General features: G+C 59.5%; 1 protein-coding gene across 1 annotated transcript in view; it reads right to left on the bottom strand.

Annotated features, from left to right (window-relative positions):
• The window catches only part of WNT7A (Wnt family member 7A), a 64,110-nt gene that overhangs the window by 20,566 nt on the left and 20,199 nt on the right, over positions 1-23,345 (bottom strand). The window contains exon 3 of the mRNA XM_068982875.1: positions 21,842-22,113. Within this exon, the coding sequence (XP_068838976.1) occupies positions 21,842-22,113 (272 nt within the window). The remainder of the gene's footprint in view (positions 1-21,841; positions 22,114-23,345) is intronic.

Here is a 23,345-nt window from a genome sequence, read left to right as displayed (position 1 = left end):
GCCTCGGCATTCATTCATTCCTTCACCCGTTGTTTAGTTGCTGAGTTGTTGTCCAACTCTTTGCGACCCCATGGATGGCACCCCGCCAGGCTCCTCTGTCCATGGGATTTTCCAGGGAAGAAGGCTGGAGTGCGTTGCCACGCCCTCCTTCAGGGATCTTCCTGACCCAGGGATGGAACCCGCATCTCCTGCAGTGCAGGCAGATTCTTTACCGCTGAGCCACCACGGAGGCCCGTCCATTCGCTCACTCACTCGCTAATTTCAACTTTCTAGCACGTGTTCATTGAATCGCTGCCCCAGGCAGGCCTGAGGTCAGTGACCGGGTGGCAGAAAGAGCCCAGGCCCCGCTCACCAGAAGCTGACGTCCTGGGCGGGGAGGTGGCCGTGCACCCGACTGTCACGTGGGCACGAGGCTGACACCGCCCTCCCCCGCTGGCAGCTCTGAAGAGGAGTGCCTGCTGGCCCCTCCTGTGCTCACGGACCCCCAGCAGCGGCCCCGGCACCCCCACGGCCCGACTGGAAAGTGCTTCCAAGAAGCTCCTGCTTCCGCGGGAGCAGCCGAGTCAGGTGGGGTGTCATGCTGTATGGAGGGGCTGTTCCGGCTGCTCCGGGTTTGGAGGGGCTTGGGGAGGACCTTGGAACAATGACGATGGCTGCTGGCCGAGTGCTGGCTCCGTGGGTTGCCGCTCCCCCTCCTGCACCCCCGCGGTCGCTGCTGCCTCTTTGGCCTCATCCGCAGCTCCTCTGTCCACCCTGATCGCCCTAGGTTCCTTGCGGCTCCTCCCGCACCCCCGGCATGCTCCTGCCTCAGGGCCTTTGCACGGCCCGCTCTCCCCGCGGCTCCCACCCCCGCTTCTTGGGGGCCTTAGGCTCAGATCTCACCTTTGCCAGGACTGTCCCTGACCCCTGCCCTGGCTCGCCTTGCTCCCCGCGGACATCGGTATCTGACATAGCACACATTGCAGGCCTCGGCTTCTCTTGTTTACCACGGGAGCGCCGCCTGCCCAAGGGCAGGGACCCAATCTGTGCACTCCTGCCGTGGCCCCGGCACCCAGCCTGCCATCCAGAGCAGGCCCGGTGCTCAGTAACTGAGTGAATGGCTGAGAGCAGGCCCGGCTGGAGTCAGGGGGTGGTGAAGAAGCGATCCCTGCGCTGACACAGGACGAGGAGGGCCAGGCTGGGCGCAGAGGACGAAAGGGCAGGCCAGGCGGAGAGAACAGCATGGGAGAAGGGAGCCGGGGAGCCCCAAGCTGGGGAGGAAGCCGGTGGTCCAGCTGCACGGCCGCCCGCCTCCCACGGGACGGGGACTTGGCATTGCAGCAGCTCCCTGAGGACACCACGTGGAGGACAGAGCCGAGCAGATAAGGGGAGGAGGAGGAGGATGCGGCTCAGCCAGGGGCAACTGCAGAGGGAAGCCAGGAAGCAGAGATGCTGGAGAACCGCTCGCCTCCCTCCAGGGGCAGCCCCCACGGACTCAGCCTGCGTCACAGCACCTGCTGGGCTGCGTGGCCCCGGCCAGCCCTGCAAAGAGGCAGGGCCAGACCACCCAGGGTGCAGGTCCTGCCTGCGTCCATCCAGACCCTCCTTCTGTCTTGACCCAGAGACCTGGGCTCCTTCAGGGATGGCTCCGAAGAGGATGGACTTCAAGGACGTGTGGTACCTGGACACAAGGACGGTGCAACACTCAGACCAGAGACGTGCGTCCTCACAAAACCTGTCCACGCGTGTTCACAGCAGCACTGCACCAGCAGCCAGAAGGTAAAACAACCCAAACGGCCAGCATCGGACAAACAGATAAACAAGACGTGGTCTGGATGGCAGGGGAGTATTACACAGCCCTAAAAAGGGACGGAGTGGAGACCTCCCTGGTGGTCCAGAGGCTGAGACTCTGAGCTCCCAAGGCAGGGGGCCTGGGTTCGATCCCTGGTCAGGGAACTAGATTTCACATGCTGCAACTAAAAGGATCCCACACGCCACAGTGAAGATCGAAGATCCGCGTGCCACCCCTAAAACCCAGCGCGGCCAAAAGAACTTAAGAACAGCTTTTCTAAAGGGGTGACGCGCCGACACCGGCTACAACATGGATGGGCCTTGACAACGTGATGCTTGGTGACAGAACCCAGGCCCCCAAGGGCACAGACTGCAACGATTCCATCTGCTCAGAAGGTCCTAAATAGGGGAATCCATAGAGACAGGAAGCAGACTGCTGGCTGCCTGGGGCTGGGGTCAGGGAGCCACCACGGACAGGCGTGGGGGCTCCTTTCGAGGCAGGAGAGAGTTCCAGAATGGACTGTGATGATGGCTGTGTGGCTCCAGGAAGCCCTCTGTGCACACTTTGCACCAGGCCGCTCTGAACCACTCCAACCCTCGGGGCTTCAGCACCTGCACTCCCCACGGCCTGCAGCACCCTTCCTCGGTTCCTCGTCTGTCCTGTTCAGGAGGCATCCAGAGGGGGCCGAGGTGTTCAGCAAGCATTTGCAGAGTGAATGAATGAATGCGCGAGTGAATGAATGCATGAGTGAATGAATGAGTGCACCAGTGAATGAATGAGTGCGTGAATGAGTGAATTAATGCATGAGTGAATGAATGAGTGCGTGAATGAGTGAATCAATGAGTGAATGAGTGAGTGCATGAATGAATGAAGGCACCCTGGCTCGGGAGCCCGGATGGCCTTTTCCTTCATGGTGGGGTCTAACAGGCCCCCGACTTGGTCCACAGAAGACCAAGCTGAAGCCCCAGGGAGCAGACTTCCCAGAGTACTGAGACAGCACCCAGGTCCTGTCTGGGACCTGGTACCCTCTGTGCCCTTGGCCACCCCCAGATGAAGGGCCTGGGCCCCTACGAGGTCCTGCCCGGGTGGCCAGGCATGGCTGAAGGCCTGTGAGTGTCCCCGTCCAACAGCGGAAGCGCCCTCTGCATCAGCATCCAGGCGAGGGTGGGCCCGGCTGCAGCCCCTGCTGCCCGGCTGCAGCCCCTGGAGCCACGGCGCAGGGACACCTCCCCTGAGATCGCCTCTTTCCTGTCCCCGCTGGAGGCAGGTTTTTTCCAGGCTGATGAGGGAAAAACACCCCGGGTTATCTCTGTTCTGGGGCAGTTTCCAGCAGCGGTGGGGGGGCTCTCCCCATGCCAGGGGCCAGGCGTGGTGCGGGGAGAGCCGGCTCCTTACTGCTCTGTGGCGCCGGGTGACCAGGCATGACTGAAGCCCCCTGAACGCCCCCGCCCCAGAGCAGAAGCTCCCTTTGTGCTGGTGTCCAGGAGGGCTGTCGGCGCAGGTGGGCGGCCCTGTGTGCCTGCTGGAGCTTGGGAGGACCAGGAGGTCCACTGAAACCATATCACACTGAGGCCCTGGTGCTCTTATAGCAGAGAGGAGAGGCATCAGTGTCCTGACTTGGAGCCCAGCTCTGCCGCATCCTGGCCGGGTGATCGGGGGACATTTAAAATCCCTGGGGGGCCTGGTTCAACGAGAAGGAACAGCAGAAGAGACCACAGCTGGGGCAGGGCCCCGAGGGGCTCACCGCAGCGGGGAGCTGGAGGAGGGGACCTCCGCACGTTTGCAGGACTATTTATTTCCTGCAGAGGATGCCAACCAGCCCGGGGATGCAGGCAGTGATGCTGGGTTCTTCCCGGTTGGCCTGGGGACAACTCCCAACTAAGAGTCTGTGGGGATGGAGTGAACGTCCAGGAGGGAGTGAGCGCCCTGTCACCAGAGGTATTCAAGCCAGACTGAGATTGTGCAGTCCAAGAGAGGAGCCCTCTGCCACACACGCCTCTGAACTGGGGCTAGTCTGACGAGATGTGCTCTGGGTGTAAAGTGATGGCCAGATTTCAAAGGCCCGTTATGGGAGGAGAGCAGGAAGGAGAGATGAGTCAGCCCTCCCCGCGTTTTCGTACTGCATGCGTGCTCAGCCACTTCAGTCATGCCTGACTCTGTGTGACCCTCTGGACTGTAGCCCGCCAGGCTCCTCTGTCCATGGCATTCTCCAGGCCAGGATGCTGGAGTGGGTTGCCATTCCCTCCTCCAGGACATCTTCCCGACCCAGGGATGGAACCCGCGTCGTCTCCTATGTGTCGAGCATTCACTGGCAGGCGAGTTCTTTACTCCTAACGCCACCTGGGAAGCCCACTTTCATATTGATTGCATGTTAAATAAATGACAGTATTTTGCACATATTAAAAATATGATAAACTTTAATGTCACCTCCTCTCACCTTTTTGATGGCGCTGCTAGAAAATTGAAATTACCTATGTGGTTCATATAAGTTTCTCTCGGACAGCACTGGTCAGAATCCCTGAGCAGTACCTTCGCACATCCCTCAGGTGATGTGTGTGCGAATGAAAATCTGAGACGCCCTGCAGGCGCCTTGACCCAGGGTCTGGGGGACTTGGCTGTGGGGGTCTGAGAACGAACAGCCTGAACTCCAGCCATGTTCCGTGGAACAGTCAATAATCGATCCCTCGGCCCCCAAGTCACACGTTTGGTCTGTAGTGTCCTTTCTGCCAGCTGGCTCTCACCAAGAACAAACACAAACTTTCAAGAGAAAGAGGCAGTTAAGCAGGGACTGGGCTCTCCTCGAAACGAACCACGTCCCAAATCCACCGTTTGCTGGCATCCTGTAACTCGGTGAAAAACTCACTCAGTCACGTCCAACTCTTTGTGACCCCGTGGAGTATACAGTCCGTGCAATTCTCCAGGTCAGGATACTGGAGTGGGTACCCTTTCCCTTCTCCAGGGGATCTTCCCAACCCGGGGATGGAACTCAGGTCTCCTGCATTGCAGGTGGATTCTTTACCAACCGAACCACAAGGAAGCCCAAGAATACTGGAGTGGGTAGCCTGTTCCTTCTCCAGCGGATCTTCCCGGCCCAGGAATCCAGCCAGGGTCTCCTGCATTGAGGTGGACTCTTTACCACCTGAGCTCTCAGGGACGCCCTGTAACTCAGTAAAGCCTGGGAAATAATCTCAGAAAACAACTGAAAAATGGATCTGCATGTTTAAGCTGTAAATAAATAAAACACGTAACCAACTCTCCCTAAATTCCTCCTCCTTTTTCTCTCTGAAAACTTGGCCCCGAGGTGTTCAACGGCACTAAATATACAACTGGTGAGCAAGTGAGCCACTCGAGGTGCCGGGGCCCAGGGCTGCTTCACGCTGGAGCTGTAAACCACGGGGAGCTGGGCGCTGGAATCAAAATGCCGACGGGCCTCCCGACGGTGAACAGGCCGAGGGAGGAGCAGGGCTGGGACCTGCCAGGGGAGTGGGCAGGGCGGGGCCTCTCTGCACGCAAAGCAGCCCAGGCTCAGAGTCTGCCCTTGGTTTTCCGCGACAGAAGCCGAGCCACACACACTCCTTCCAGGGTCCAGGAGGTGATCTGCCCGTCGTGCCCACCCCAGACCCCAAACACGCCGTCTGGGACCTCACCTCCTGTCTCCCTCAGTCAGTGAGCAACACTGGCCTCTTGGCCTCGAGCTCTTACACTTGCTGTTCCCTCTGGCTGGGGTGCTGTTCCCCGCGCGGCTCGCTTCCTGACCTCCCATTCAGCAGAGGCCTCCCCTGACTCCCTAGTAGAAAATGCTCCCCCGCCTCCGGTCATCTCTGCCCGCTCACCCTGCTCTCCCTGCTCATCACACCACTCACTTCACTGACAGTAGAGTCTATATATATGTGATTATTTGCTTATCCCCTGCTTTCCCTCTGGAATGTCAGCTCCATAAAGGCAAGTACCATTTAATCCCAGAGCTTAACACAGTACCAGACACAGAAATAGGTGCTTGATAAACATTTGTTGAAAGAGTGAATGCATGGATTTCCATCCCTTTCTTTCAGCTGGCCTCGTGATCTCACTGGGATAATATCCAACTTGCCAGCGGTGAGCTCAGCTTTTCATGCGTCCATTGAACACAGCCTCCTTCCAAATATCTATCCATCCATCCATCCAACTGTCTATCCATATAACTGTTCATCCAAACATCCTTCCAAATACTTCCTATCTATCCTTCCTTCCCTGATGGCTCAGTGGTAAAGAACCCGCCTGCAGTGCAGGAGACCCCGGTTCAATCCCTGGGTCAGGAAGATCCCCTGGAGAAGGAAATGGCAACCCGCTGCAGTATTCTTGCCTGGAGAATCCCATGGACAGAGGGGCCTGGTGGGCTACACGGGGTGGCAGTCAGACATGATTGAGTGACAATGACAACATTCTACCCTTCCAAACATCTATCCATCCATCCACGTATCCATTCACCTAACCATTTTCTAATATCTATCCGTCTAATCATAAATATAGAACTGGGGAAGAAGTGAACCACCCCGGGGTGCCGAGGTTATTATTCATCCATGTCTATATCCATGCCGTGCCCATATTATTCATCCATCCAACCAACCATTCAGCCATCCACCTAACCATCTCTTAATATCTGTCCATCTAATCACACATCTGTGTACCCATATAACCATTCATCTGCCCATCCTTCCAAATACAACCTATCGTCTATTTATCCACCCAACTATCCACATATAGAATTGATGCTCTTGAACTTCTGTGTTGAGTGTCCCTTGGACTGCAAGGAGATCCAACCAGTCCATCCTAAAGGAGGTCAGTCCTAAATATTCATTGGAAGGACTGATGCTGAAGCTGAAACTCCAATACTTTGGCCACCTGATGCAAAGAACTGACTCACTGGAAAAGACCCTGATGGTGGGAAAGACTGAAGGTGGGAGGAGAAGGGGATGACAGAGAATCAGTTGGTTGGATGGCATCACCGACTCGATGGACATGAGTTTGAGTTGGTAAGCTTGAGTTTGAGCTCCGGGAGTTGGTGATGGACAGGGAGGCCTGGCGTGCTGCAGTCCATCGGGTCGCAGAGAGTCAGACACAACTGAGCGACTGACCTGAACTGATCCACATAATCCACCTGCCCAACGGCTCAGTCTCCCACCCCCCCCCGCCCCCACCAAACCAGCTCCCAGACGCTGGGGCCTCCCACTGCCAGGCCCCACCGTCTCCCGCCCTCCTTCACCGAGTTCAGCTCACGCTGCCGTGACCCCACGTGGTAATTCACTCTTTCCCTGTGCTGTTAGAACATCGGCAGCTCGGAAGCACTGGCTTGAGCAGAGGGCTGGCACGTAGGAGACGCCAGTGAACGTTCGCTGAATGAGCATATCTTTCTTTTCTCCGTATTTATTTGTTTTGCATTTCCTACTCGACTGTGAGCTCCCTGATGGCCAAGACCATTTTCTAGTCATCTGCTGCTAAAATCTCGCACCTGACTCACAGAAGGTGTGTTATCCGTACCGAGTGAATGAGTCAGTGATGTACCCGAGAGAAAGACTCTGGCAAGAGGAAAGATTCTGGAGCCATACTGCCTGCAGGCAGATCCTGGCTCTCTGTTTATTTCCTTTTTAAGCGGTATGACCTTGGGTGAGTTAACGAACCTCTCTGTGTCTCAGTGTCCTCGCTTGTAAAAGGGAGGTCACAGTACTTCCTTCCTAAGTCAGACGGAGAGAGACAAACACCGCATGACATCACCTATACGTGCGATCTAAAGTAGGACACACGTGAACAGGTCCACGACACGGAGGCGGACTCGCAGGCAAAGAACGGCCGTGGCTGCCAAGGGTCGGAGGAGGGAAGGATCGGGAGTTTGGAATGAACAGACACAGATTGAAAGGCCCTACTGTGCAACCCAGGGACCTATGTCAATGTCCTGTGATAAACCACAGTGGAAAAGAATACGAAGACGACTGTGTATATGCAAGCTAATGACTCTGCTATGCAGCAGAAATTAACACAACATTGTAAACCAACCACAGTAGTTTTAAAAATAGTGCTTCACTCGGCTCTTAGGAGATTCTTATGACTTAATATACATCGAGTACTTAGAGCAGAGCCTGGAGTAAGACAAGGGTGGGCTTCCCAGGTGGCGCTAGTGGTAAAGAACCCACCTGCCAAGGCAGAGATGCAGGAGACGAGGGTTTGATCCCTGGGCTGGGAAGATCCCCTGGAGGACGGCATGGCAGTCTGGTCCAGGATTCTTGCCCGGAGACTCCCATGGACAGAGGAGCCTGGCGGGCAACAGTTCACAGGGTCGCAAAGAGGCAGACACGACTGAAGTGACTTAGCAGACACAAGCACTCACACAGGCGGAACAGAGTGAGCAAAGGGAAGGAGGAGATGAGGTCAGAGGGTCCCTGGGGTCCGGGTCGCGAACAGCCTCACTGGCGCTTGTGAAGACCAGCTTCTGCTCTGAGCGAGCTGGGGGCTGATGTAAGGCTGGGAGTGGAGAGTAGATAAGGTAGCTTCCCTGTGACGGGCTTCACGCATGGTCCAGTGGTTTAAGAGTGCGCCTCGCAACGCCAAGAGCACTGGTTCGATCCCTAGTCTGAGAAGACTGCACACGCCTTGGAGCAACCGAACCCGTGCGCCACAACTGCTGAGCGCTCCCTCCGGAGCCCGCGAGCCCCGGGACGGGGGCCCACGTGCGCCTGGAGCCCACGTGCGCCTGGAGCCCACGCCCTGAAGCCTGCGCACCCCAAATGGAGAGCGGCCCCCGCTGGCTGCAACTGGAGGAAGGCCACGCACAGCTACGGAGACCCAGCACAGCCCCAAATAAATCAACAAACATTAAAACACCACCACCACCTTCCATTTGAAGAGGCTGCCGGGGCATGCTGGCAGCAGGGAGACGCGTTAGGAGGCTGCTGTACTACACCAGGGAGGAGGCGATGAGGTGTGGACAGTGAGCGCCATGCGAGAAGGCAGAGCCCGACGTGCCAGACGTAGGGAGTGACAGGGGTCGGGACCAAGCCCAGGTCTAGGGCCCGGATGGTGGGGAGGATGGGGCTGCTCCCCCAAAATGGGTGGGCAGATGGAGGCAGGGGCGTGTCTGTGGGAGAAGCAGCCACAGTGAGGGCTGGGGCGGGTGGGCTCCGGGCCAGCAGACCCCTGGAGCGGGGCGGGGGCAGCTGAGGCTCGAGTCTGGACAGACGTCTGGGCAGGAGACCGGGTTCCACAGACAGTTCTGCAGCTCCTGGATTGTGGCGGCGCCTGGGTACCTCTGGGGGGGCTGGGAAGGGCCGGGACACAGCTCTCTCCTGGGGGCGCTGCTCTGACACCCCCAAGACCCAGGGGGACCTCACCTGTCATGGAGCAGGGAGGACCCGTGCAGCGGGCTCTGCCCCTAGCGACCCCCTCGCCTCTGTCCAGTGAAGTGACCAGTCTCCTCGAGTTCCTGCACACCTCCTCCCCAGGTCCCCAGCAGGCCACGCAAATGGTCCATGGGAAACACGGAGCTTCAGAGCTAGAAAGAGCCTAAGGAATTTTGAATATAGGAATTACAACCCAACTGGGGCTTTAAAATGACCACGGCAGCTACCACCACTGACCACGGGAAAAAGCATGTTCACGACAGCAGCCGCTGTCCTCCAAGCGCCCGTCACAGGAGAGCCCGGGCCGCATCTTCACTCTGCACGATGGCTCTGGGGTGCAGGTTATCACTGCCTCTCTCCTGGGGAGGAAACCAAGGCTGAGGCGGGCAGCCCACCCAAGGTCACATGGCGAACCACAAAGTCAGGATTCTTCTGACCTCTTTCCTCAGCCTGTGATTCCCACCTCCCAGTGCAGAACAGAAGCCCAGCGTCCCCTCTTGGGTCAAGAGCTCGGTGTGGCGAGGAGACTTTGATCTGCCCCCGACCCAGGACTCGACGCCCTGCAGAACCAGCCAGCCCCACAGGCCAGAGCCTCTAGTAGGTCACCTGCAAAATGGGCACAGTTACCCCCGCTCGCCTGGAGGAAAACCATGAGGCTTGACCAAGGAACCGTGTTAGAAAGTGAGGTCGCTCAGTCGTGCCCAACTCTTTGCGACCCCATAGACTGCAGCCCGCCAGGCTCCTCTGTCCATGGGATTCTCTAGGCAAGAATACTGGAGTGGGTTGCCATTCCCTTCTTCCAGGGGATTTCCCCAACCCAAGGATCAAACTGGGGTCTCCTGCACTGCAGGGGGATTCTTTACTGCCTGAACCACTACGCGGCTTTGCAAATTATAAAGTGTCTTACAAACACTGTTAGAGTCATTATTTCAAAATAGCACCAATCCTTAGGTCTAAAATACACACACACAAAGAGACACACACACAGACGCAGAGACACACAGACACACACACAGACACACAAATAGACACACACATACACACACACACATACACACACACACAGACACACACACACACAGACAGACAGACAGACAGACAGACACGAGACACAGAGGCTGGGCAGAGCGCGGGCTGGGAGGCAGGTAGCTGAGAGGGGAGCTTGCTGCCATGTTTTCTGCCTGGGTGACCTCAGTCCACCCCTTAACCACCTGTGCCTCCACTTTCCCCATCTGTAAAATGGGAGCAACAGCGCCTTCCCCGGGGGCCGGGGCTCATTTCTGGAGACCAGTGGCACTAGGCCAACACACAGTGCGACAGATCTTGCAAGGGGCGCGCTGAGCAGCGGAGGCTGGGCTGGCCCTGTCCGCCCGCAGCGGGCCCTGCAACGTCCCGGGGTGGCCCTGAGGTCAGGTGAGCCCCCGACCTGCAGCAGCCCTCGAGCCGGGGCCTTGGCTGCCCGTCTGCAAAACGGAGCTCACAAGGACCACCCCCCGCAAGGTGGTCAGGCCGGTGAAACAGACGCCCTCGTGCAGACAGAGCACAGGGCCCGAGTCTTGAAGGCGCGCTGCAGGGCAGGGCTTGAAGAAGCCCGTTGTCAGCCCAGGGGTCCTTCTGGGGGACACAACAGCACCTCGATTGCTCCTCAAAGGACACATGAGTGTCAGGATCAGGGCAAGTGACACTGCCGCCCGGGTGCCAAGCCCCCCACCACCCCCGACTCCGCTCCCCCTCCCCGGCCTGGGCAGATTTGATAACACCCGGAGTCTCACTCCCCCCGCAGGGCACAAAGGTGGCAATTGTCCCTGGTGGGCGCCTTTTGACTTGGTCTCGCCGCGCTGAAATCGAGCCCCTTCTGCTGCGCCCCACCTGGGAGGCCTCACAGGGCCTCGCCAGACCGGCCCCTCCCACTTTGGCCGGTTTCAAATGTGTGTCCTCCCTACCCCGCCCCTGGAGGGCCCGTAGCCACGCTGGGGACGACTTCCAAGGGGACTGCCACCCTCGGCCCCTCTACAAGGCCCTCTCCTCGGCTGGCCAGGGCCCAGAGAGGTGGCAGGGTTGCGCCCCTTGCTGCCAGACCTTTCCGGGTCCCCCGAGAAGTGACACGGAGGTGTGAGCCCAGTGCCCACCACCCCAAGCCAGCCTGTCCACCGGGCCTTCCTGCCCGAGTCACAGGCCACGTGGCCGCCTAGCCTGGGAAACACAGACTGAGGGGCATGCTTCGTCTTACTCATTGGCAATGAATTCAAACTTCAGTGGCCACGCAGGACCCGCGGCGGCCACGCGGGACCCGCGGCGGCCACACGGGACAGCAGCGCTAGAACACTTTCAATGCCTTTGCTCTTCCAGCCCTCATGATACGAAGCGATCGTCATCACCGTTCTGCAGAGGGAGACGCTGCGGTACAGAGAGGCGTGTTCAGACGCCCAAGGTCACACAGCCCGGAAACAGGAAAGCTGAGCACCATCTCCAGAGCCCACTCCCCACAGCAGGCCAAGCCAGGCTCAGCCCAGCCCCTCTGCTCCACAGCTGTGCGCAGGAAGGCAGGGGACAGGCCCTTGCAACCCCCGAGCCCCCCAGGACCCCTTCTGGACAGCGGGCATTGCACTGAGGCCGCCCCACCTTGCTGAGCGCACCCACTGGGCGCCAGCCTCCAGGGTGGGCTCCTGGAGGTGCTGAGGTGGTTCTCACGCCAGCTCAGAGGGACGGGAGGAGTCAGCAGAGGTACAGGATAAGGGTCCCCAGCCAGCTTCCCTAGGCTAAGCCAGCCCAGAGGTCCCACGATGGCAGGAGGCGTGCCAAGTCCCTGCACGGGCCTGGGTACCCCTGGCACCTCCTTGTCCAGCTCCTGCACGCCCAGGACGGTCCAGACCCCTCTCCTGCTGGCGACAGACAATGGGCGCAACTTCCTCTCCACAGGGCCCTGCTCCCTCCTGACCCAGGAGAGTCCTCTCCCAGGACGAAGGCAGGGCTGCCCCAGCGCTGCAGCGGCCAGGACAGGAGAGGACAGGGGGTGCCCAAATGACCTACGATCCCCAAACGTCAGACACTGGGGCCTTCTGGGGGGCGGGGGACCCCAGAGCATCCGAGGTGCCCCGAACAGGGGACTGGAGAATCTCAGGACAAGGTCTTGGAACCACGGGACGGAAGAACCAGGGAGAAACGCGTCTAGGTCCAACAGGCCCTGGGGCAGGAGAAGCTGTCAGAGGTTAAGAGCCAGACCCAGAGCTAAGGGAGCCCTGCCTGCTGTGTGGCCTGGGTTGTGTCTTGACCTCTGGGCCCCTGTTTCCCCATTTGTAAGATGGAGATGGCAACGGACAATGAGAGCCTCACGGGACCCGTGGGGATGAAGCCGGTGAGAACGCAGAACCGGCCCCCCACCTTCTCCCAGCAACCAGGCACCTGCCCTCTGGCTCATCCCATCACCAGAGCTGCAACCGGCAGCCTCTTCCCAGCCTCCTCTGCCCTGTGGTCCTGCCTCCTGGCCTACCCACGCCCCCACCCCAGGCCCCTCGCTGACCGGGGGGACAGTGACAGCCTCCCAGAGGTCACCGGCCTCAGGCTGAGGTCCTAAGCTCCTCCCAATACCTCTGGGCCTGCCTGTCCCCACCCAGACTGGGCTGGGAGGGGGTCTCAGCAACCCAGGGCTAAGCGGGGTGCTGAGGACCAGGCCCCGCGGAGCTGGGGGCCCGGAGACGTCTCCGTTCTCCGGGGAAGGGCTGGCGCTGCCCCCGCCCCCCATCACCTCCCTGCCCTTCCCACTGCTATCGCCGCAGCAGCATCAGCCACCGGACCTGGCTGTGCCCTGCCCCCACTGCGTCACCACAGAGAACTGGAAAACAGCCCTCAGGCCTCCCGGGCATCCACCCCCGGGCCCCCCCGAGCTCCGCTCCAGCCCCTCCTCGCAGCTTCCGCTCTGGACCTGCCTGACTCCTTCCTCTGGGCCTGCACATCCCAGCCTGGCCATCCCAGCGGGCTGTCCCCGAGGACCTCTCAGCCCACAGCAGCACCCCGTCCAGCCCACCCCCTACTTTGGCCGGTCACAGGGTGGGGAGGGGTTGACACAGCAAGGGGGGACCGAGCTGGGAGCTGGGCCTGGGCGCAGGGTCGCTGTGATGGGAACCACCTCCCATCTATTAAGTGGGCAAAGTTCTCAGCGCCGTCTGGAGACCAGGGCAGTAGAGGCTGGGGACCAGAGTAGGGGCTTCGGTTTTTGAGTTTTACTTCGTAACAGACACGTTAGAAAGATATTTAAAGCTATGTGTGTATGTTAAGTTGCTCAGTCGTGCCCAACTCTCTGCGACCCCATGGACTGTAGCCCGCCAGGCTCCTCTGTCCGTGGGATTTCCCAGGATAGAAACCTGGAGAGGGTAGTCATTCCCTTCTCCAGGGGGTCTTCCCGACCCAGGGACCGAACCCGGGTCTCCTGTGCTGCAAGGCAGATTCCCCACCATCTGAGCCCCCAGGGAAGGCCCCCCAAAAGGCACATTCAAATGTAAAACTACAAAGCTTTTAGAGAAAAAAAACACAGGGTAAAATTTTCGGGACCGAGGGCTCAGCAGAGAGTTCACCGCAAAAGCACTATTCGTAAAAGGGAGAACTGATCAATTAGACCTTATTAACATTAACAACTTCTGCTCTGCCAAAGAATCTACGAAAAGGAGCAAAGGACAGGCATAAACCAGAGCAGGGGGCACCGCAAACCGTGTGTCTGACAGAAGATTAGCGTCCAGAACATACAAGCAGTTCTCAAAACTCAGCAGCAAAAAACCTAATCGAATCAGAAAACGGGCCCAAGGCACGAAGAGACATTCCCTGGGAGAGGATGTTCATTCATCAAATACACACGTGGAAAGATGGTCCACGTCACTAGCGACGAGGGAAACAGTCGTTAAAACCACAGTGAGGAACCGCACACACCTCTCAAACAGCAAAACCGAAAGCCAGTGGTAACCCCCAGTGCCGGAGAGAATGCAGTGAAACGGGCTCCCTGGCACAGCGCTGGCAGCCACCTAGGACCACAAAGCCGCTCTTCGAGAGTGTAGCCCTTCCTCACAAAGCTCCACACACCACTGCGGCCCTGACCCCCAGAGGCCTGGAGCTGTGCGTTCTCACCAGCACCTGTCCACCAGTGCTCACAGCTGCCTTGTGCACCATAGCCCCCGCCCGGACACTACCAGACAGCCTTTAATGGGGGCAGGGTTCCAGACCGTGAAACCACACTCCGTCATAGAAAGGAGCAAACTCTCCATCGACGCAACAAGTTGAATGGATCATGAGGTGATTATGCTGAGCGAAAAAAGCCAATCCCAACTGGTTACCTACCGTGCAACTCCATTCATATAACAACCTTGAAATGATGAAAGGGAAATGGACAAGAGATTAGTGGCTGCCAGGGGCTCAGAAAGCCATAAAGACGGCTGAGCGCCGAAGAATTGATGCTTTCAAACTGCGGTGCTGGAGAAGACTCTTGAGAGTCCCTTGGGCTGCAAGGAGATCCAACCAGTCCATCCTAAAGGAGATCAGTCCTGGGTGTTCATTGGAAGAACTGATGCTGAAGCTGAAACTCCAATACTTTGGCCAGCTGATGCAAAGAGCTGACTCACTGGAAAAGACCCTGATGCTGGGAAAGATTGAAGGCAGGAGGAGGAGGGAGACAGAGGATGAGACGGTTAGATGGCGTCATAGACTCCATGGACATGAGCTTGAGCAAACTCCGGAAGACAGTGGAGGACAGCGGAGGCTGGTGTGCTGCAGTCCACTCTTTGTCTGTGGCAAAGACAGGGACATGACTGAACAACAAGGTCTGAGGAGGGAACAGGCAGGGTGGGAAGCAGCTCCGGCTGCCGGAGGGAAGCGCAGGGCCACGCAACGTTCCGTGTCCTGACTGTGCTGACCCACACCCGGCTGGGATGCCGTGTTAACTTTACGAGCTGCCGGGGAACACCGAGCAAAGGGCACGCGGGAGCCTTCTGAATTCTTACAACCGCACGTGGGTTGACATCTCAACATAAATATATTAACGTAAAAACACAAGAAATCCATTGAAGTTTTACTGTGAGGTACGCAATGAATACATGTTTGCTCTAAGTATGCCCCACACAACATTGGAGACACATTTGTACTAAAAAACCCTTCATTATCTCCCGTTGGACTGGGAGGCCTGTTCTTTATCTGGGGACTCCCCCCGGGTGAGAGGAGATGCCTGGCACATCACTCGTCAGTCCGCACATACTGCCTGAGCGCTTACCGTGTGCCAGGCCCCGTTCTAGGCACGGAGGAGACAGCTGCACACTCAGGCCGCCCCAGCCCTTGCGGTGCTGATGTCGTAGTGGGAGGAGACGGGGGACAGAAACACCAAGTGTGTGCTTAGTCACTCAGTCGTGTCCGACTCTTTGCACACCTCTGGACCATAGCCCGCCAGGTTCCTCTGTCCAGAGGATTTTTCAGGCAAGAATACTGGCGTGGGTTGCCATTTCCTCCTCCGGGGGATCTTCCTGTCCCAGGGGATCGAACCCACATCTCCTGTGTCTCCTGCACCGCAGGCAGCTTCTTCACCCGCTGAGCCATTCAGGGAAGCCCCGAGCAGAGACGTAAAGAGCTGTGTGAATAAGATGACTTCACACGGCAGTAAGTGTGACACAGAAAGCAGGACAGTGAACAGAGCAGAGGTGGTCAGACAGGTGGAAAGTCAGGGAGGGACTCCCTGGGAAGGGGACCTCTGAGCAGAGCCCAGCAGGAATTAGCTATGCAGACTTTTGAGGGAAGGGCATTCCAGACCGGGGAAACAGCACGTGCAAAGGCCCTGCGGCAGGAACACAAGCTTGGTGGACTCCCGGAGCATACGGCTGGGGACACAGCTGGTGTCCAGTCGGTCCTAAGCACCTTGTACTCTTCCCATCGCCTCACGTCAGAACTAGAAGACCCTTCTGACACTCAAGGTCCCGCCATGGAGGACACAGAAGGCCTGGAGGGTCGGGGTTTGCCCACAGCCACCCTTGGTCCACCTCCCTCAAGTTCCAGCTGGAAGCTGTCATATCTGGAAACGGAAGAACCCACACGGGCACCAGACCCGGAGCCGGGAAGGACACGGAGGCCCTCGGAGGCCTCCCCAGAGCCCAGCCTGGGCGGCCGGCCGGACCCAGGGCAGGTGGGACCTGGCTGGGCTCAGGCCCTCGGCGTGCCACCTGACCACTCCATCCGATCAAATATGCAAGTGGCCCTCAGGACAGCAGAGAGGAGCATAGCTGAGCAGCCTTATCTGGGCCCCGCCCCAGCCACCCGAGGCCAGCGCCCTGCCGTCCTGACTCCCGGGCCTCAGGGCAGGGTGGGAAGCCCGCTCCTGGGAGCACCCAGACCAGACGGGGCAGGGCAGGAAGGGACAAGACCAGCACCCTCGGCGGGCAGGGGCTGGGCAGGGACCGGGAGGTGACTCCCGTCCGGGTGGAATTCCATCTCCCTGAGCTCACCTCCCTTGGAGCGAGCAGCACATTCCAGCGGGGCCAGCCCCGTCCCGGCCGGGCCCCCATCCCCAGGGCTGCCTTCTCGGGGCTCAGGCACCACCTGCCCAGGAAGGGCCCCCAGAGCTCCCCTGCACGCGTGGCACTTAGTGTCTAGCGAGGCCTCGAAGGCACACCTGGCCCAGTGCAGGAGCGTCACGGAGGTGCAGAGACTGACCCCCAGGCCCCCAGCAGAAAGCCGGCTCCAAGCGCAGCAATGAGGGGCCATCCACAAGGCCAACCTCCCCATCTTCCGCAGCCCATACATTCCTGCCCCAGTGCCCGTTTCCCCAGGGCTGAGCCGGGCTCTGGGCCCTCCCAGCATAATCTTCAGGCTAGCTGTCCTGCTAAAACCCCAGAGTGTCAGCTCTCACCTCCAGTTGGTGGCTCCCAGAAGTGGCTCCAACCAGGACCTCCCAAGCCCAAGTGCACCCCCATAACCATCACCCCTCATGTCCAGTCTCCCCCCGCCCCAGAGCCTGACTGCAAGGAGGTGGGCTCCTGCTCATCCACCCCAGATGCAACCCAAGCTGGGTTCCCGCCCTTCCCAGCCCCTAAACAGCAGTGCTCCCCTACCCACCCATGGGCCCTGCAGGGCTGGGGCACCTGCTGCCACCCCACCCCCCTGCACTCTGCTCCCCACCTGGTCCCAGAGACCTGCCCCCGGCACCCCTCCTGCAAAGCCTCTGCAAGAACCGCTGCCCAAGGGGGACGCTTTCTCCTGGGCCTGCACTTGACCCCAGCCCCCTCTGCAGCCCCATCACCCACGGGCACCTGTCCCCACGTATATGTAGTCTGCCCCAAGGGCCCATACTTTTGGAGGACTTCACACCCCTGTAGAGTTTTCCTGGCGGCTGAAATGGTAAAGAATCTGCCTGCAACTCAGAAGACCTGGGTTCAATCCCTGGGTCAGGAAGATCCCCGGAGGAGGGCATGGCAACCCATTCCAGTATTCTTGCCTGGAGAATCCCACGGACAGGAGAGCCTGGGGGGCTACAGTCCAGGGGGTCACACAGAGTCAGACACGCCTGAGTGACCAACACCATGCTTTTACAGCGGCCGTGACTTCTCCCTGAACTGCCTCCCTCCCGCCTGCCTTGTCCACGTAGAGGACTCCTACGTATCCTTCAAAGCCCTGCTCGTGGGTCCCTCCTTTTTGCCCCAGAGGTGTCCGGACTTCTCCAAGAAGAAACTGCTCCCGCCTCTGAGCCCTTACGAGCCTCCTGAACAACTGCGTGCCTCCTGCACCATTCAGTCCCGAATCATCACTTTTGCTCCTCTGCCCACCTCTCTCACCAGACTGAGCACCTTGAGGGCAAAAGGAACGGTGAGCTCATCCCCTCACTGCCCCAAAGGTGGGAAAGAGATGACGCAAAGCCACAAAGATCCCAACACCATCCAGAGATTCCAACCCACTGCTTCGGATGCCTCTCTCCCTCCCAAAGACCTTGATTTCAAACCCAAAGTGTGAGAGTGTAAACATTCTACAGCCCCAACCTCAACAAGTCTGTGATTTCAACCCCAAAATACAGTGACCCTAAAATTCCAAAATATGTGTCCTGGTGCTGGGAAAAATTGAAGGCAAGAGAGGGGGACGACAGAGGATGAGATGGTTGGATGGCATCACCAACTCAATGGACATGAGTTTGAGTGAACTCCGGGAGATGGTGAAGGGCAGGGAAGCCTGGCGGGCTGCAGTCCATGGGGTCACAGAGGTTGGGACATGACTTGGCAACTGAACAACGATGACAAAATTCCAGCAGCGACTCTGCTTGGAGCATCGCATCCCCAGAGGATCTGCTGGCTCTGTCTTCTCACCTGACCCCTCTGACTCACACTGCTGACCACACGACTGCTCGAGACAGCAGGTCACGGGCTGCAGGGGTGCCCACCCCCCACCCAGCACAGCCCCTCGGACACATCTGCAGGTGAAAGCCTGGCTCAGCGTCCCCCAGAGCAAACTGGAGACTCGGTGATCCCTGCGTGTTATTCATCATCAGTCAGCTGGGGCGGGGGCGCCCCTGCAGCCCCAGGGCCACCCCTCGTGGGGTCTGCCACTGCCCCGGCCCCCGGGACGCACACCGCGTCCCCCTCCCCCCGTTCTCTTGCCCCGGCTGCCAGCAAGCCCAGAGCCCCGTGGTCAGGTTGAGTCTTGTCTCCTCTCAGCAGGGGGAGGGAGCCGGCGATAAACACATCTGCGCCTCCTTCCAAGATGCTCACCAAGACCTCCAGCTCCACCGTACCTGCGGCCCACGGAAGCCTGGGGTGGGCAGAGTCTCTGGCGCGGGGTCCCATACCTGCAGGCTGCAGGGTCCTGGGGGTCCTCCAACTGCACCCCCGCCAGGCCCCAGAATAAACGGAGGCTCATCATGCTGTGTGACAGATGAGGACACCGAGGCCCGCAGAGGGCTGGGCTCCAGGCTGAGCCTCGGCTTCCCGGGGCGAGGCCCTGGTCCTGGCCGCTGGGATCTGGGTCCGGGCACTTGGGGTGCCTCGGTTCCGGGACTGAGGTGCCAGGCAGGGAGACCCCCTTCCTGCCGTGCTCCGGCCGAGTGGCGTGGGCACTGCCCCGGGGAGCTGAAGGCTAATCAGGACGCGCTCCAGGCCTCAGCTTGCACCCCCAAACCACAAAGCAGCTGCACTGGTGGCTGATCGTGTGTGCTGGGGAGCCCCAGATTCTACCTCTTTGCTCTGGAAAATACAGCGTCTGGCTGAACGGCCATCCAGGAAGTCACCCTCAAGTGTCCTCTCAAACCAGGGTGGAGCTGGGTGGCGGCGGAGGGGGTGCTGTGGGGGTGCCGGGGGCACCCCTGAGCTCAGAAGCGTCAAGTCAGCCCCAACCCGCACTCTGCCAAGATGCCCAGATCCCACTCCTGACCCTAGCCACGGCCTCCGTCTCTGTGATTCCGCCCTCCCCCGCTCCAGAACCATCAGGGGCTCCCCAGGGGCCGTTGAGGACCCACCCCGTCAGGCCATGTGGACACAGAGCGCCTCTGTCCACCAGGCCCTGGGGTGTAGCTGAGAATGTGACATATGAGGTCTCTGTCCTCATCAAGCCTGGGCTCTGGGAGGGGGAGAGGCCCCAGAACGAGGCACCATCCGGGAAACGGCTAGGAAGGGGCTGAAAGGGGGCACAGCGGAGCTGTGCAGTGAGGGCGGAGCAGCTCCGGGAGGAAACTCACTGCTCTCACCTCCCAGGCCTGCAAAGCGACCACACACCCTCCCGGCCGCTGTTACCCCCTCAGGGACCCACCAACCAGCCAGACTGGGCCCCTGAGCTGACCCCAAGCCCCCTCCTCTGGGCCTTTGACCATGACCTCTCCCCACGAGACCTGGCTAGCCTCCATCTCTCTTCTCCACGGAGCCCAACCTCACTCACTTCCTGGGGTCCACCTACTCCAGGAAGCCCCCTGAGGTTGATCTCACGATGTCGGACAGCTCCCGTCTGCTGCCTCATCCCGGAGCTGCTCTGAAGAGCACGCACGGCCTTCTCGCCTGCTGGAGCTGGCAGCTCAGGGAACCGCCTCCCGCCTGATGTGCATGGCCCTGCCAGGTGCTCTCTCCTTTTGCCCTCACCGTGGCCGGACCAGGCAGCCACATGGGAGGAAACACGGAGTGGAGGGAAGCCACTTTGCCTTCTGCTGTCCACCCCTAGGGATGGGAGCTTCAAGGTTAGGAGGGAGCCAGTGACCTGTGACTTCAGCCCTAAGAAGTGCTCCGACCGTAGCAAGTGGGAGGGACAGACTGCCCTGGGCAGGCACTCCGGCACAGGGCTGGACCAGCAGGGCCTTCAGGCCAAACCCCCACCCCGCCATCATCACCGGGTACAGACCAGCCGAGCACCTGCCTGGTGACTCACCATGGCCAGCCGGAAGGCTCTGACACAGTGGGAGGGACAGACAGCTGCTGGGGCCTCTTCCTTGTGCACCTGCAGGGAGCCCGGCTCCCCTCTGAGACGGGTGGGCCACCCCCAACATCGGTACCAGACGGCTCCCTCCTACGCCACACGTACGCACCGTCTGCAGTCACACCCACCCTGTGCTGAGGGCCAGCCCTGTGCCAGGCGCTGGGAAGGGCTCCCCTGCCGCCTCCCCGTCCCTCTTCTCCCTGGACTGAGGACACTCCCGCCAGCCCTGCTTCCTTCCCGGGAGGAAGAGAGCGGCGAGAGCCCTGCTCAGAACCCTGGGGGCCCACTGCCAGCCCACACAGTGCAGAGGACGCCAGCCCGCCAGCCAGACTCCAGGCTTCACATTCTGGCTCTGACCCTGAATAGCACGTCAGTCAACCCCTCTGCGCCTCAGTCTCTTCATCTGCAAAATGGGGTGGCAGTGCTACCGTTCACGGGGATGCCATGAGGACGAAGGGAGAAGACCACCGGCCCCCAGACACGCTCGAGCAAAGCAAGGCGCCCTGGCAGCCAAAAGGGCCGTGCCAGGCCCCCTCGCCAGGACACGTGTTTGAGCCCCTGGAGTAACCTTCTTTCTCTTCTCCCTCCTGCACATTTTTCAAGAGTCACTGGTGACGACCAGTTTTGAAAACAAACAGCGAAAAAAGAAGTGCTTGTGCATGAAAATCTGGGTCTAAAGCAGAGGCGGCGGCCACTCTGGGACACCCCAGACCGCCTTCCAAGCTGAGCCCAGACTCTCGGAGGGCGTGAGGAGACAGTGAAGAGGGGGTGGCCCCCTCCATCCTTCTGAGCTCCCGACCTTGGTTAAGCTGACCAAGGACGTGTTACCAGCCCTGGCATGCACCCCAGAGGGATGGCTTCTACTGAACTCACCTCCACTCCCGAGGCCCCCGAGGCCCACAGTCGGAGTTTTCACAGCTGCTTTTGTGGATCCCAGGACTAGAGTTCATATCCACCCCTCATCCCATCTTGCTGAGTTACAGTGTTCTAACAGGGACACAATTACTCATCCTTGTCGGTAACTGACAAGTGTCATTCCACACAGGACCCCCAACCAGCAGCGAATCAACCACGGACTCCAGCTGAACCAGGCTAAGGGCAGAGCCCTGCGCCCCATCGCCAGCCGCTAACGAAGAAGCCGTGTTGCGGCCTCTGCCCTGCGCCCCATCGCCAGCTGCTAACGAAGAAGCCGTGTTGCGGCCTCTGCCCTGCGCCCCATCGCCAGCCGCTAACGAAGAAGCCGTGTTGCGGCCTCTGCGCCAGCGCCGCCCGGCTCCCCGCCCTGGCTGCCCACCTTCCGGCCTGCCTCGTTATTGTGTAAGTTCATGAGAGTCCGGGCGTTCTGCTTGATCTCCCGGGCGTCCACAAAGACCTTGGCGAAGCCGATGCCATAGCGGATGTCGGCAGAGCAGCCACCCCACTTCCAGCCCTCGTCCCGGTGGTACTGGCCCTGCTTCTCCTTGTCGCAGCCGCAGTCGCTCAGGTTGCCCTGGGTGCAGGCTGCCGTGATGGCATGGGCCACGCCCGCGGCGATGATGGCGTAGGTGAAGGCGGCCTCCCGGCTCCCTGCGGGGATAAGAGCGGAAACACTGGGCTCAGGTCCAGGCGTCCGGGGTGAGGAGGCAGGCCGAGCTCTGCTGGGGTCCACCAGGACCAACCCAGCACCCGTCCCTGGCCCCCAGAGCCCACCCCTCACGTGCACCCCCATTCGATCCCCAGTCACTGAATGCCCGGGGGAGTGGACAGGGGCAGCAGAGGAGGGGGGCACCTAGTTGCCTGGCCCCTGTGACGTCAGAGGAGGGACCCCCAGCATACCGATTACCACCCCACTCTCCACGCTGATGTGGCTGTGTGCACGCGTGCACACACACACACAGAGGCCCTGGCGACCGTCAAGCAGCACTTTGAACACCCGCAGTGTGCAAAGGCTCTGGAGCCACAGGCCTGGGCCGCAACCCCAGAACATCAGTCTCTCAGCTGCCGCCACCCCTTCCCTGGGTCTCGGCCTCCCCTCATAAAGTGGGGACCCCAGGGAATAAGAGATCAGAGTTTATTACCGGTGTCTGATGGCGGAGAACACCTGCTATGAAACTGAGTCAAGCCTGTGAACGTGAACGGAGAGTGACGGCTCTTTGCCACTTTGAGCCTTCAGGTAACTGATAAAAGGACCTTTTGCAAAATGCAGTGTGCAAATTTATCCTTACACTTTAATATATATTTTATTGTTGTTTTTTGAATAGTAACGTTTAAATACAACTACTTAATAACTCTACCAAATACAATAAAAGCAAAATTTTCAGTCAATAAATAAGTAAGGATTAAAAAGAGAGATTAGAGTCTGTCCGCAGCTCTGGGCGCCCACCTGGCCCACGGCACCTGCCTGAGCAGCAGCTCCTGTCTTGCTCCTGCTGTGCCCGGGTCACCTGCAGTCCAGAGGTCCAGCCCACGAGACTGTGAGCATGTGCAGACAAGGCTGGGACCTGCTCCTCAGCCTCCGTCTGACACGGACATCAGGGCTGGGGGTGGTGGGGGGAAGGGTCCGCCCGCTGGGACGGGAGGACAGGCTGGCATCAGGGAGCGGGGTCCTAGGGACCCCACTCAAAGTGGCATCGAGTCCTCACTCTCCATTCACTCTCACAGGCTTGAATCAATCGTATAGCCCGTGGGCTCTACCATCAGACACTGGTCTAAACTCTGACCTCTTATTCCCTGGGATCCCCACAAGAAAGGCACTGTGGCGGGGTCCCCACCTTACAGGGGGGAGGCCAAGACCCAGCGCTGAGGGGTTGCTTCCCCAA

Source organism: Capricornis sumatraensis, chromosome 10, assembly GCF_032405125.1.
Source record: "Capricornis sumatraensis isolate serow.1 chromosome 10, serow.2, whole genome shotgun sequence".
NCBI classification, from domain to species: domain Eukaryota; kingdom Metazoa; phylum Chordata; class Mammalia; order Artiodactyla; family Bovidae; genus Capricornis; species Capricornis sumatraensis.
The sequence above is the reverse complement of the archived record's forward strand: the minus strand, read 5'-3'. Positions and strand labels throughout refer to the sequence as shown.